We start from the raw sequence: 15898 nt of genomic DNA on the forward strand, positions 1-15898 counted from the left end.
GAGCAGACTGGCTGAGTCTTCCGGCCTCCACCTTTCTCTCATGCTGGATGCTTCCTGCCCTCAAACATCAGACTCCAAGTTCTTCAGCTTTTGGACTCTTGGACCTACACCAGTGGTTCACCAGGAGCTCTTAGGCCTTCAGCCACCGACTGAAGCCTGCACTGCTGGCTTCCCTACTTTTGAGATTTTGGGACTCAGGCTGGCTTCCTTGCTCCCCAGCCTATTGTGGGATTTTACCTTGTGATCATGTGAGTCATTCTCCTAATGAACTCCCCTTCATATATTCATCTATCCTATCAGTTCTGACCCTTTAGAGACCCCTAATACAACCTCTAAACTAAACTACATCAATAGTGAAGTAACTAAAGCAGGAAAGTCATCACAATCAGAAATTGCCAAGATGAACAATCTCATATACTATTATTAAGGGATGGTTAAGCTTATTTAAAGTTGTTTAAAATTTTTGTTTTGTACCATTTTTTTTTTAACTGTGAAAAATGTTAAGTTCATCCTACACAGAAACTAAGATGATTAATGTCCGGTATTCAACAAGAGGACTCCGGTGTAGATGAGGGACATCAGCCCTTGCTTTTGGCAATCTCAAAACAAAACAAAAATGAATGAGGAAGATATAGATTTCCAAGATATGTTGTTAATAAAAAAAATTAAAAAGTGTAAGAGTATATATACCATGTTATCTTTTATAGAAGAAAAAGGTAGAAATAAAATGTATACGTATCTTCATATTTTTGTAAAAAAATAAATACAGGAAGGATAAACCAGAAACTGTGGTTCCCTAAGGAGGCTGGGTGGGAACAGACAGCAGGAATGGGGATAGCCGAGAATGACACCTCTGAGAATCTTTCTAAGTAAAATAAATAATGAAATCACACTGAAGGGGAAGAAAAGTTACCTGAGTAACTGGAACATAGCTCTGACTACACAGCTGCATTCTAAAATAAAAATGAACTGGAAATGTATTGAACTCTAATTACTAGGTTTCTGTTTTGTAGTGGTATGGGTTACCAATTCTGAAATTCCCTTCTGTATATGGTAGAAATGGGGAAACGACAGATTGTGAATAATGGGAATCAAATTTGTTAGAAAAGGAAGTCATAAATATAGAAAGGAGAACAACTAGAACATGTGACTCCTGCTGTGCTGAACTGTAATCAGAAATATGAACCCATGGTTTTTCACAGACATTAGAAATACACAAAACATGCATGTGAGTGTATATGTGTGCATTTAAATGTGGGTGTGTATATATGTATCCATATGCTGCATGTATCCTAGCTCTGTCTACTTTAAGGGCCCAGATGCAAATCTAATCCAGTACCAACGAGCACATCTAGGACTCAGATCTTCAAAGCATACGATGAAGCTGCAACAGCTTAATATGCCAGAAAATAAATGTTAAAAAATGATAACATCATCTCAAAAAAAGGACCCGGCACCTGCTTAAAGTGGCTCCCACTAGCCAAATCTGGGAAAATTTGGGTCTCGAAATAAAATAATGATATTAACATTGAATAAAATCAGAATCTATTAGTCCATACTAAATATAATACATTACTTGAATAAACAAATGGAAGAGGTATCTTTTATAGTAGAATGCCAATAAATAAATGTACTGCGTTAGAAAATTGCCAACAAAGTAATAACTGATTCAAGCAAGAATCATCAATGAATGCTAAAATAAATTGATGAAAGTTTAATGAGAAACTGGATATTTATGTCCCCAAGTACCTTCCTCCAAGTTACTTGTCAATTACAAAGTGAGAAATGTAACTTTACAGAAGAGACATCTGGAAGTCACCACCTTAACCAACTAATGAAAATTAACCTCACCAGTAAAGGGACAAACTGACATCGCATGCCTCCTGCTGTAACATACTGAGGATACATCAATTCTGTAATATTCCTGCCAAAAATGCAAAACATTGAGTCTAACCATGAGGAAACAAGTAACTGGTAACTGGCTTACACTCTTCAAAAGCATCAAGGCTGTCTGCTCTCTACCACGTGAGAAGACAGCCATCTGCAAACCAGGAAGCGGGCCCTCACTAGAAACCAGATCTGCTGGGAACTTGATTTTGGACTTCCCAGCCTCCAGAACTACTGGAAGACATATATTTCTGTTGTTTAAGGAAAAAAAAAAAGTGGCAAGACCATGAAAGACAAAGGCTGACTGTTTCAGATTGAACTCTAGTTATTTAGGTTTATGTTTTGTAAAGGTATGAGTTAACGATTCTGAAATTCCCTTCTCTATGTTGTAAAAATGTGCAAATGATAAGATTGTGAAAAATGGGAATCAAGTTTAAGAGAGTTACACTAATACAGAAAGGAGAACAAGCAGAACGACACCTGTGGTGCTGAACTGGAATCAGAAATACAGTATGAACTCAGTAGAAACAGAGAATGAGCGAGCTTCTGAACCCTGGACTGGGGGATGCAGAAGGGAGACGTGTAAGAAAGAACATGATTAAGACAATTAGTGAAATTAAGTATAGATTGTGGATTAGTGTATTGTATATTTGTGGCAAATTTCCTAGTTTTGATACCTGTACTCTAATTATATATGAGAAAGTCAGTACTCTTAGGAAATGTTGACAAGCAGTTAGGGGTAAAAGGGCTTGATTTCTGCAACATACTTTCAAGTGTTTCAGAAAAATGTGTGCATAGATAGAGAGCACAAATGAATGACAAAACACATGGGGTGCCAAGTGTTTACAACTGGTACATCTGGGAAAAAGGGAAAAGGGAGTTCTTTAAAACCACCCTGTAACTCTCCTGAAAACTTGAAATTATATAAAAATAAAGGAGACCAAAAAAAGAGCACACAGACTCACCTTTCATCATTATTCAGTATACTCAGCACAGGATCCACAGACAGTATGCCATATAGCTCAAGAATGTCATTTACTTTGAAACAATCCCAATCTTCATAAACCTAACAAGAGACCACATGAAATCACACTGTTAGAACAGACACAAAGCTTAAGATATTAGTCTTGAAGTACCAATATCTTGGAATTTTAAATCAGGAAATAGACCTTAAAGCAAGTCCTTTACTTTATAAATTTTTATAACTTGAGACCAAGAGTCATTCTGCTAGTTAGCAAATAAGTGAAAAACCAAAACACAGGATGCCTAACTTCCAGACTAATGTCTGTTTTCAATATACCACAGTACTACAAAAAAAAAAGGCTTTTCCTAAAATTAAAAAAAGCCTTTTCCCAAAGGCTGACAGTTAAAACTAGAACTGTGTACTATCTCAAAACCTATTAAACCACACCAAGAAAAGGAAAAAACAAAAACAAGATGATTAACTTTGCATTTATTCATAAACTGCAACATCAGATTAACACAAAACTTGGAATGGCCAGAAGATTTTTCACAATTAAAAAAAAAAAAAACCTTTCAAAATTGTCTGTCATGATGGACTTAGTAATAGTCAAGGCCATTTACTGATTAGACCTGGTAGAAGCAAGGCAGGGGAAAAAATAGTAATTTTGGTCCCTGTGCCGTATGACTTAAGTGTCATTTCAGTTAAAACCACTGAGAATCTGGGTGCAGTGGCTCACCCCTGGAATCCCAGAACTTTGGGAGGCTGAGGTGGGTGGGTCACTTGAGGTCAGGAGTTCGAGACCAGCCTGGCCAACATAGTGAAACCCCATCTCTACGAAAAATATAAAGAACGAGCTGGGTGTGGTGGTGCATGCCTGTAATCTCAGCTACTCAGGAGGCTGAGGCACGAGAATTGCCTGAACCCAGGAGGTAGAAGTTGCAGTGAGCCGAGATCGTGCCACTGCACACCAGCCTGGACAAGAGAGTGAGACTGCCTCAAAAAAACAAAACAAAAAAACCCCCCAAAAACAAAAAAACCCAAAATGCACAAAGAATAAGGATAGAAATCCTTAACAATCATTTCTGAACCTTCTATCACTTGCTCATTTATCAGGATCAAAACACTAGCATAAGTAAGATGGAAGAACAAACTATTAAAAGTTTTCTTCCTTCTGTTTTATTTTAAATATAAGTGAGAAATAGGTTTTGCTGAGAGAAGGAAGAAGACAAAAATGAAGAAGATATTATGTTAGAAATGATACAGGAAGGGAACAGACATAATTTAAAAGTTGTTCTGCTTCTGCATTTGAGATGTTCTTCGATTCTTTTAACTTGTTAGCTTACATGCAAAAGGAACGTGCAGGTGTGATTAAATTAATAACCTTGAAATGGGGGGGATTATCCTCGATTAACTGGCTGGGCCCCATGTAATCACACGGATTCTTAAAATTGGGGAAACTTTCCTGGTTGTGGTCAGATGAGATGTCAACATGAAAAAAATGGTCAGACAAATGCAATGTTGCTGGCTATGAATATGGAAGAAGGAGCCATAAGGCCAAGGAAATTCTCCCTTAGGGGCTCCGAGAAAGGAATGTAGCCCTGCTGGCACCTCGAGTTTACCCCAGTGAGACCATGTTGGATTTCTGACCTAAAGCCTGTAAGATGATAAACTTTTGCTGCTTTAGGCTATTAAATTTGCAGTGATTTGCTATAGCTAGCCCAGCACAAGGAAACAAATGCAAATGCTCAGACACTAAGCTACTTTCTGAGACACATAACATTTCAGTGTTGGATCTACGAAAGGTTTTATTACCTTCACAAGGCATGCAGGGCCCTTCTCTCCTGGCAATGGAAAATTCAAATCAAAAGGAGAAGACAAGTTCAGAGAGTTCAGCTGTTGCCCAGTAGAAGCTTCAGTTTCTAAACGTTTTGGCTCTCCACACCATTGAAGACCACCAACACTCCCTAAATTCAAAGGATAGCATTGCACTTAGTCATTTCTAAGGCCTCCTGGAGAAAAAGAACATTCCATAAGTGCCTTTCAAGTTTGATATACATGATGCTTCTGAGCTTGCAAAGTTCAAGTTGTTACAGTTTTTAAGGAAACAGCACATACTAACAAAGTCTTTTGTTTGATCTGTAAGAGGACAAAGATAAACATGAAGATCTAAAAATTTTACTTTTTTTTCCCTTACTGTAAGATATCAACAAATTCCTCCCATCAAATCTCATGTATAACCAGTTTCAAAAGTTGATTTGCAATATGGTTACTTTGACATCTTTGATTTAAGGAATACATGGTCTACCGACAGCAAAACTCCTTGGTAGAACATACTTTTTCTATTAATTAAGCAGAATAAAACCATACAGCAATAAATTAATTTACCAAATACTTATTAATATCCAGTATGTACCAGGAATCAAACCAGTTGTTGGGGATATACAGGTCATTAAAAGAATAACCCCAACTCCTGAAGTAGTTACACTTTAGGGCTGATAACATGAGAATCAAATTATAGCCTGCCATACCACGAAACACCACTCAGCAATAAAAGGGACAAACTACTGATACATGCAACAATTGGGATGGATCTCAAGGGAATTGTGCTAAAGAAAAGACAATCCCCAAAGTTTATGTAATATACAATTCCATTCTTAAAATGACAAAATTATGAGAGATGGAGAAGAGACCAGTGGTTGCTAGGGTCTAGAGACTTCTGGGGACGGAGGAGGCAGGAGAGTGGTAGTTAGGAGCATAAAAGGGCAACATGAGAGATCTGGGTAATGAAATATTCCCGATTTTAACTGTGGTGGTGGTCACATGAATCTACCTATGCGATAAAACTGCAAAGAACAGGCCAGCTGCAGTGGCTCAAGCCTGTAATCCCAGCACCTTGGGAGGCTGAGGCAGGTGGATCACGAGGTCAGGAGATTGAGACAATCCTGGCTAACACGGTGAAACCCCGTCTCTACTAAAAATACAAAAAATTAGCCAGGCGCGGTGATGGGGGCCTGTAGTCCCAGCTACTTGGGAGGCTGAGGCAGGAGAATGGCGTGAACCCGGGAGGCGGAGCTTGCAGTGAGCAGAGATTGCACCACTGCACTCCAGTCTGGGTGACAGAGCAAGACTCCGTCTAAAAAAAAAAAAAAAAAAAAGGAAAAAAAATGATTGTATCAATATCCACTTCCTGGTTATGACATTCTACTATAATTACGTAAGGTGTTACCACTGGGGGAAGTAGAGGCTAAAAGGTATACAAGATCTTTCTGTTTTTTTTGTTTTTGTTTTTTTTTGAGACAGAGTCTCACCCTGTCACCCAGGCTGGAGCATGGTGGCGATCAGCGCTCACTGCAACCTTCGCCTCCCGGGTTCAAGCAATTCTCCTGCCTCAGTCTCCTAAGTAGCTGGGATTACAGGCGTGCACCACCATGCCCAGCTAATTTTTGTATTTTTAGTAGAGATGGGGTTTCACCATGTTTGCCAGACTGGAACTCCTGACCTCAAGTGATGTGCCTGCCTCGGCCTCCTGAAGGGCTGGGATTATAGGTGTGAGCCACCGCAACCAGCCTCTCTGTATTATTTCTTACAACTGCATGTAAGTCTATACTGTGTCAAAATAAAAAGTTTAAAAATATGTATAGCCTAAAACATTGACTAAACACCAACAAGTGTTACTTTATATAAATAAAGTACTCAAATGCATAAAAAGCCTGCATTAAGACATTCAAACAAGAATGGTAAGAAATAAAAAGTAGCATCAACTGCTTAAGTGATAAGAGAATTAACATATTTCCTGGACTTAAATACACACTCGAATATATTACAATATATAAGTTACTATGATATTTATTTGAGATGGAGTCTCTCTGTCACTCTGGCTGGAGTGCAATGGCATGATCTCAGCTCACTGCAACCTCCGCCCCTCTGGGTTCAAGTGATTCTACTGCCTTAGCCTCCCGAACAGCTGGGATTACAGGCGCCTGCCACCATGCCTGGCTAATTTTTGTATTTTTAGTAGAGATGGGGTTTCGCCATGCTGTCCAGGCTAGATGATAGACCATTAATTTTAATATATTCTGGGGATCGGTGGAGAAAAAGAATACTATGACATTTATATGTATTTATAGTAAAACATTCCAATTTTAAACACATTAAAATATATCTTAGCATTAAGAAAATCTGGAAATATCAATTTATAAAGTAGAGTAATATAAGGGTAAATAAAATTCATTAGTAAATCCCTGTTTACCACTGACTGTTAAATTTGCCTTGGCCAGGCATGGTGGCTCATGCCTGTAATCCCAGAACTTTGGGAGGCCGAGGCAAGTGGATCATCTGATGTCGGGAGCCCAAGACCAGCCTGACCAACATGGAGAAACCCCGTCTCTACTAAAAATACAAAATTAGCCAGGCGTGGTGGCGCATGCCTGTAATTCCAGCTACTCAGGAGGCTGAGGCAGGAGAATTGCTTGAACCCAAGAGGCGGAGCTTGCAGTGAGCCAAGATCGTGCCACTGCAATCCAGCCACTGCAACAAGAGCGAAACTCTGTCTCAAAAAAAAAAAAAAAAAAAAAGAAAAAGCCTTCTCTACCCAATCTTGCAGATAGTAAATGACCAGACTGATTTGTTTTGCCTCCTTGTCCTTTAATTTTTCCTTCTGATTAAAGGTGCTGAAGGGAAGTGGATAGCACATACTCGAATATATTACAAACTTGAATATATTACAAATATAAAGACAAACTTATATACCCACCATAACAAAGAAATCCACTGCTTATAAAAGCTAAGACTGGTTGGGCGTGGTGGCTCACGCCTGTTATGCCAATGGCTTTGGGAGGCTGATATAGAAGGATCACCTGAGCCCAGGAGTTTGAGACCAGCCTGGGCAACATAGTGAGATCCCATCTCTACACAAAATTTAAAAAGTTAGCTGCATGTGGTGGCATGCGCCTATAGCCTTAGCTACTAGGCAGGTTGAAGTGACAGGGGATCACTTGAGCCCAGGAGGTCAAGGCTACAATAAGCCATGATTATGCCACTGCACTCTAGCCTGGGTGATGGGAGTGAAACCCTGTCTCAAAACACAAACAAACAAGAAAATTAAAAAGAAAATGAGAAAGCATGTTTTCAGATAAAAATAACTCATTTTTAGGGTAAAGTACCAGGCTTCTGTATTAAAAATAAATATGAAGATAGAAAAGACCTTTCCAGATAGTCACTTGAGACTCCAAAAACATACATTAGAGCAGCCACTTGTCACAAAGTGATGCCTAATTGCTCATTTGCGAAGCACAGTCTCATCAGAGTACTGTAAAAACTCTCAACATGTCTGTAACTCTGATAAATTGCCAGCTCCTAAATATAGAGCTATATTATGTAACAATTCACTCTGAAAACCAATCTACTGTAAGAGAGCAAAGTCTAGAGAAAACCTGTTGGCACACACTACCTGCTTGTCTGGCACCTGCATGTTGGTCTTTCTGCTTATTGGGCTGTAGGTCCATATCATCATCATCTTCATAACTCCTCTTGTGGCGACTAGGAGTGTAGGATGTTGAGGGACTGACTCGAGCTTGGTTTGCATTAACATAGGCGTTAAACGAAAAGTTAAGAAAAGACTACCATAAACTGAGGAATATCCTAAAGTTTTGCTAATTATATGACTTATAAAAAATTACTAGTTTGGCAATTCAGTTAAAATAGAATGCATTTTCATAAAAGGAGGCTAGACTTCCAGTTCTGGTCATGAGAGTAACAGGTATCAACCTTATGCTGCTATCCTTGCTGTAAACAACAATGTAACTGGACAAAATATGTGAAGCAACTGTTTTCAGTCACTGGACAACAGGGAGCATAAGGTTATGATCCTTGAATGAGGAGAAACACAGCAGGTAAACTCCAAATTCTCCCAGCTCTCTCCTGGAGACATTCTCCAAACTGCAACAAAGAGCAGTAGAGGCCCTCTCTTACTGGGTGGAGAAGACAGAGCACATGGTTCAGGGCTAGTGAAGCAACTGGAATTTGCAGAGAAGTACTAGAAAGGAAGTAGTTACGGATAAAAGACCCTGAAGGTTCCATTTGGATCTCTGACAAAACACTAAACTGTGGATATACAAGTCAAGATTCCCTGAGGCCTAGCAGAGAACAGCTGCTAGTTGGCAGAGAGTTAAATGGAGACTCTGGAAGTAGTATAATACTAGAATGGACCCTACTAGTCATCCTAGGCATTTGGGTAAGACCTAGAAATAGCAGACCTCATGAATAAGGATGATCTACTGTTCAACAAGGGCTGTTCTACACCACCCCTAACAAATCCCAGGTGGATGCAGTGGCTAACATCTGTAAATCCAACACTTTGGGAGGCTCAGGTGGGAGGACTGCTCAGTCCAGGAAGTTGAGAGTAGACTGGGCAACACAGTGAGAACTCATCTCTTTTTTTTTTTTTCTTTTCTTTCTTTTTTTTTTTTTTTTGAGACAGTCTCGTTCTGTTGCCTAGGTTGGAGTGCAGTGGTGCAATTTCAGCTCACTGCAGCCTCAGCCTTCTGGGTTCAGGTGATCCTCCCGTCTCAAGCCATGGGAGTAGCTGGAACCACAGGTGCCCACCACCACGCCCGGCTAGTTTTTGTATTTTTTGTAGAGACAGAGTATTGCCATGTTGGCCAGGTTGGTCTCAAACTCCTGGCCTCAAGTGATCCTCCTGCCTCTGCCTCCCAAAGTGCTGGGATTATAGGCATGAGCCACTGTGCCTGGTCTATTTTTTTAAAATAAATTATTAAAATAAAAAATAAAAATTCTATATCCAATGAAAATGTTCTTCAAAAATTAAGGTGAGGCCGGGTGTGGTGGCTCACATCTGGAATCCTAGTGCTTTGGGAGGCTGAGGCGGGTAGATCCCTTGAGCTCAGGAGTTCGAGACCAGCCTGGGCAACAAAGGGAGAGACCCTGTCTCAAAAATAAATAAATAAATAAATAAATAAATAAAACAAAAATGAAGGTGGAATAAAAAACATTTTCAATTGAACAGAAACTGACAGAATTCGTCACCAACAGAGCTGTATTTAAAAAAAAAAAAAATTGCTGGCCGGGAACAGTGGCTTATGCCTGTAATCCCAGCACTTTGGGAGGCTAAGGTGGGTGGATCACCTGAGGTCAGGAGATTAAGACCATCCTGGCCAACATGGTGAAACCCCGTCTCGACTAAAAACACACAAAAAATGGCGTGGTGGCACACACCTGTAGTCCCAGCTACTCTGGAGGCTGAGGCAGGAGAATCACTTGAACCCGGGAAGCGGAGGTTGCAGTGAGCCGAAATTGCACCACTGCACTCCAGCCTGGCGACAGAGCAGGACTCTGCCTCAAAAAAAAAAAAAAAAAAAAAAAAATCATAATCATAATAATATCGCTAAAGGAAATGATGCCAAATATAAAAAAAGATGAATTCTTCTTGCTTCTTAATTTATATAAAAGACAAACGACTGTTAAAAACAAAAATAGTATGTTGTGAGCTATATAATCTAAGGATGAGTGAAATCTATGACAAAAATAGCACGAAGAATGAGAATACACAGAAGCAGATTGTTGCAAGGGTGAAGGATCAAAGAAGAAATCACAAGGGAAATTAGAAAATATTTTGAATTAAATGACAGTAAAAACCTAACAAATGAAAACTTGTGGGATGCAACCAAAGCAGTGATTGGGGAGAAATTTATAGTTTTAGTTGCTAACATTAGAAAACAAGAAAAATTTGAAATCAATAATCTGAGCATCTACTTTAAAAAGCTAGAAAAAGGGCCAGGCGCGGTGGCTCACGCCTGTAATCCCAGCACTTTGGGAGGTTGAGGCAGGTGGATCACGAGGTCAGGAGTTCAAGACCAGCCTGGCCAACATGGTAAAACCCCGTCTCTATCAAAAATACAAAACAATTAGCCAGGCATGGTGGCAGGCACCTGCAATCCCAGCTACTTGGGAGGCTGAGGCAGAGAACTGCTTGAACCTGGGAGGCAGAGGTTGCAGTGAGCCGAGATTGTGCCACTGCACTCCAGCTTGGGTGACAGAGCCAGCAAGACCCCGTCTAAAAAAAAAAAAAGGCTAGAAAAAGACCAATTAAAACCAAACCAAAAAGAACGAAATAAAGCAGAAATGGATGAAGCAGAAAACAGAAAATTGAAGTGAAAAATAGACTAACATTATTGGGAATGAAAGAGATCAATGCTAGATATCCCACAGACATTAAAAAGAAAATACTCTGACAAGTTTTATGTCAATAAATTCAACAACTGGGTTTAAATGACTTCAAAACAGTCCTTGAAAGATACAATTTATCACAACTGACTCAAAATATCTGTTAAAAAACTGAATTAGTCACTCCTGTAATCCCAGCACTTTGAGAGGCCGAGGCAGGCAGATCACGAAGTCAAGAGATCGAGACCATCCTGGCCAACATGGTGAAACCCCGTCTCTACTAAAAATACAAAAACTGGCAGGCATGGTGGCGTGTGCCTGTAGTCCCAGCTACTCGGGAGGCTGAGGCAGGAGAATCACTTGAACCCAGGAGATGGAGGTTGCAGTGAGCCAAGATCACGCTACTGCACTTCAGACTAGCAGCAGAGCAAGACTCTATCTCAAGAAAACAAAAACAAACAAAAAAAAACAAACAAAAAGAACTGAATTGGTAGTTTAAAATGTTCTCACAAAGAAAATGCCCAGCTTAAAACCGTAAATAACCTAAATGCTCAATTGGAGACTGTATAAACAAATAATACTTAGCAAAAGAAAACAAGAAAGAAATGAAGAACTACTGATACACACATGACTCAAATGGATGATGTTAAACACAAGATGTCAGACACAAAGACTATATATTATATGACTCCATTTAGATGTCATTCAAGAACAGGCAAGACCAAGCCATAGTCAAGAATTCAGGATTGTGCTTGCAGGGGAGGAGGTAGTGACTAGAAAAAGGCAGAAGGGAATTTTTAGGCACAAGTTCTTTACTTTGGGGTATAAATTATATAGGTGTATGCGTTTATCCAAATCACTGTGCATTACCTTAAAATCTGTGCATTTCAGTGTAGGTGGGCCATGCCTTAAAAAATTACTATCGTAAATAAAAAGGAAATGTTTCTACAATCCCCTCTCAAAAGAGCCAACACGTTGTTTTCCCTTAATTAGAATGAATTCCAATTTGAAACTATTTTTTTACTTTAATTATCATATTTTTTCAGTACCTTTAAATGTGCCTTAGGCGGAGCATGCACTCTGGTAGGCTGAGGTGAGAGGATCACTTGAGCCCAGGAGTTCAAGACCAGCTTGGGCAACAAAGTGAACCCTGTTCCTACAAGAAATCAAAAAATTCGCCAGGGATGGTGGCACACGCTTGTGGTCCCAGCTACTTGGGAGGCTGAGGCAAGAGGACTGCTTGAGCCCAGGAGGTTGAAGCAGCAATGAGCCATGTTTGTGCCACTGCACTCCAGCCTGGGTGACAGTGAGTCCCTATCTCAAAAAAAAAAAAAAAAATTACTTCAATCATTTTAACAGTATTTCACTATAGGAATGTACTGTTATTTTAGCATTACTCAGTGACAAATACTTAGCCCGTTTTATGGGTTTTCTCAATTAGAACAAATGAAACACACTTTATTAAAATAAAGCCAAGCTTTGCAAAGGAAGAATAATTAAAGGCTAAGTTTTTAGAAACCATCAACACAGTAAGAAAGTTCAGATAAAGGATATTTCTTTTACCCACGTAGATTCCCCAGGCACCGGAACACAATAGAAAGTCTGTCTTTCCAAAGTGGTATTTCGTGGAGAGTTTAAATCAAGTTCTTGTTGAGGCTGTGATATACATAAAAAGTGTTTTTAAAAATTTATTTTAAAAAACCCAAAATTTATTTTAAAATTAGCAACCACATTTTCACATTATAACACCACAGCAAATATTTTACAGATTAATTAACAAGTAACTAATTCCAAACTATTACTTTTTAAAAGAAAATGGATATAAAATCACTTCAAATACTGTCATCAAACACTTCTCCCCTCAAATCCAGAAAAATGGGACCTCTGTGGAGTGACTTATAATCTGGGTCTAGTTCTCTGCTTTGTGGATCTAGAACTTTACTTTTATGATGTTATCTAGGCCTTTTTATATTCTTAGAGTCTAACTCTTGGCTTATCCAAACCTTAGGAAACTGATTTATCAAACCCCAATATCAGTCCGTTAATTCACAACAGAAGTTGTTGCTCATTAAATATTCTAGTTCAGTAGGCAGATCTGGACAGAAAAATTGCCCTAATTTGGAAGGTTACTGCAAAGATTATATTAAACAAAAATGTAACTTCTGACAATTATTTAGAGTAATGAACTCATTTGAAAGATAGATTTGTGTAACCTTACACATGATGAACTTCAGGTCTGTTTTTCTTTTAGAGTGTTTCCATAAAATAAACACTGTGCCAAGCCTAATGGATCAACTGTATTAATGATTACAGTATCCCTTGTTTAAGGAGTCCTAACACATTAGGCTAATATATTACATTACTGTATACCATAAAAAGCTGTGTATTAATGTAACTCAGTAATCCCAGCATCTGGAAATGGGTCAATAAAATAGATGAGGCTGTCCATGTGTGACACTACCAAAGGCTAACAGAGAGTTGGTACACATGTTGCTCAAGAGTCATAAATAAAAGACTCATTCTAGGAGAAAGGTACCTTGGGCCTAGAAAGAAAGGCAAACAAAAAAATCCTTGCTTGTATGTATTAGGCTCAAATTTGATGTCTCCTGGGTCCTTTCCACTTCTTAGAGTTTTCTAAGTATATCTGAAAGAGAACATGCCTTTCCTAGGGAATAATATATGACTTTTGAATCTCATCTCCGAGCTACCTAGGAATATTTCATTAAATTTCTGTATTATAGGCTGATTCTGACAGTTTTCTATGAAAGAAACAGTGAGATTACCATTGGCTTTGTCTTTGAAGGAATTAAAAAGGATTTAATTTTGCAACCTAGGGTTCTTTGTTTTACATATATTATATACAGATATTGGAGAGAGGAATTAATTTTGGCATTAACAGTATTTCCCCTTCAAAAGATCTTTAGAGGATTAAAAAAAAGTCACATCAAACTCCTAAATAAAACCAAATAAGGAAAACATTTCACATGATTTCTTGTAACTTATACACAAGATAAATAAATTTAAGATTAGCTAAACAAATAAATTCTCTGTTTAGGAAAAAATTCTTACTAAAAATGTTTCATATATATTAAAGATACATACCCCACACTCTGCTACATCTCTGTATTTTCCAAAATGAAGAACCTATGACCCCAAACATAGAAAAACAGAATTATATCAATATATCTGAACCAAAACTACCACCAACAGTAAAAGAACAAAATTAATACCACAAATTCATGAAAACAGCAATACTTACATGTGCTTTTGTGTTTTGGTTAACCGTTTCATAAACTCCCATGTAAAACTCAGGGTCAAACATATCCTGAATCATGCAACGAAATTTCACAAAACTATTAGGTTTCAAATAATGAAGGGGAACTTCGTTCAGTGATGGTACCTTAAAGGAAAATAATCAAGTCAGTCAACTAAATATCCTGTCTATACAACATTAAGCATATATACACAAACCTTATATCCAGACTCAAACTGTTACACACACACACACACACACACACACACCCATGCCTCATCAGAGAGCCAAATGATATCAATGGTCAATATAACTGCTGGAACCCAAGTTCTCTTCCATTTCTTTCAAGTTTTAGATAACATTTGACCACAATGTAAAAGAATGCTAAAAAATGCTTTTCATTCAGAACACTTTTCAATGATCAAAAAGGCATTTACTTTGTTGAGCTCTTCTCTTAAAACTAGCACATGCCAATTCTTTTAAAATGAAGGTAATAAAACAAAGGTAACTGACACTCTTGCAACTAAAGATTTGTCTCAGGAAGTAACACAGTCAGTTACTGCCACCTAGAGGCATAATGTATAAGTATTTACATGCTTAAACCTAATTAGCAAAAGACCAAAATCTTTTAATACAAATGTACTTGAAGCAGAAGTACACTAATTTACATATTTTTAAATTACATGTGGGTTACTTAGTTACTCTACTAAGAGAAACTGTATAGTCTGTCCAACCCTCTCCCTCGAAAATAGCAATAAGCTTACCCACTTAGGAGCATTATTTTCCTTCAGCTTTTCCTTAAAATATTCAATTACTTTCTTCTCCCAGTCAGGATTAACTCCATTTTGGGCTGAAAGAGAAATATACTTTTCAAAGCTAATGTACATGCAATATATAATAAAAGACTATGATCAGGTGAGTCACACAATAGTTTAGTCAGCAAAAAACAAACTAAAATTAGCTACTATGATAGAATGAATTTTTAGATAGGGTGCATTTTATGCTTCAGTGTGTCTGAAGTATACACAAGACACATTCAAGAAGCTGTACTGAGCAGGGGAAGGGGCAGTTACAAATCAGGAGGATGCTGACCTCCTGCAGGCTCTCTAGCACCCACAGTGTAGCTGGGGACACCTACAGAATGTGCTACAAGGCCACCTAGATTCAGCAGCATATGAAGCACTGCTTGTAAAGCATTCTGTTCTTTCAATACATTTTTATGTAGTTTTTTTATCTTTACAACTATCCTGAAATAAAGAGCCTAAGTTTTTTTGTTTATAACTTCATTTGGGAATAATTCCAGATTCAAAAAAGTTGGAAAGAACACCTGTATCCTTTGCCCCATTTGCTCCATCTCATATTTTTTCTGACTCATTTAAGATTAAGTTGCAGTATCATCATTAAAAAGTCAGGAAACAACAGGTGCTGGAGAGGATGTGGAGAAATAGGAACACTTTTACACTGTTGGTGGGACTGTAAACTAGTTCAACCATTGTGGAAGTCAGTGTGGCGATTCCTCAGGGATCTAGAAGTAGAAATACCATTTGACCCAGCCATCCCATTACTGGGTATATACCCAAAGGACTATAAATCATGCTGCTATAAAGACACAT

General features: G+C 38.4%; 1 protein-coding gene across 4 annotated transcripts in view; it reads right to left on the reverse strand.

Annotated features, from left to right (window-relative positions):
• MCMBP (minichromosome maintenance complex binding protein) overlaps positions 1 to 15898 on the reverse strand; it is a 48063-nt gene that overhangs the window by 15276 nt on the left and 16889 nt on the right. For all 4 annotated transcript variants that reach the window (XM_024930538.4, XM_008950976.4, XM_003825655.6 and 1 more), the window contains exons 2-8: positions 15050 to 15135; positions 14292 to 14432; positions 14135 to 14176; positions 12587 to 12688; positions 8301 to 8445; positions 4664 to 4815; positions 2853 to 2953 (exon numbers count right to left, since the gene is read on the reverse strand). In XM_024930538.4, the coding sequence (XP_024786306.2) occupies positions 2853 to 2953; positions 4664 to 4815; positions 8301 to 8445; positions 12587 to 12688; positions 14135 to 14176; positions 14292 to 14432; positions 15050 to 15135 (769 nt within the window). The remainder of the gene's footprint in view (positions 1 to 2852; positions 2954 to 4663; positions 4816 to 8300; positions 8446 to 12586; positions 12689 to 14134; positions 14177 to 14291; positions 14433 to 15049; positions 15136 to 15898) is intronic.

The sequence above is a fragment of the Pan paniscus genome, chromosome 8, assembly GCF_029289425.2.
Source record: "Pan paniscus chromosome 8, NHGRI_mPanPan1-v2.0_pri, whole genome shotgun sequence".
NCBI lineage: Eukaryota > Metazoa > Chordata > Mammalia > Primates > Hominidae > Pan > Pan paniscus.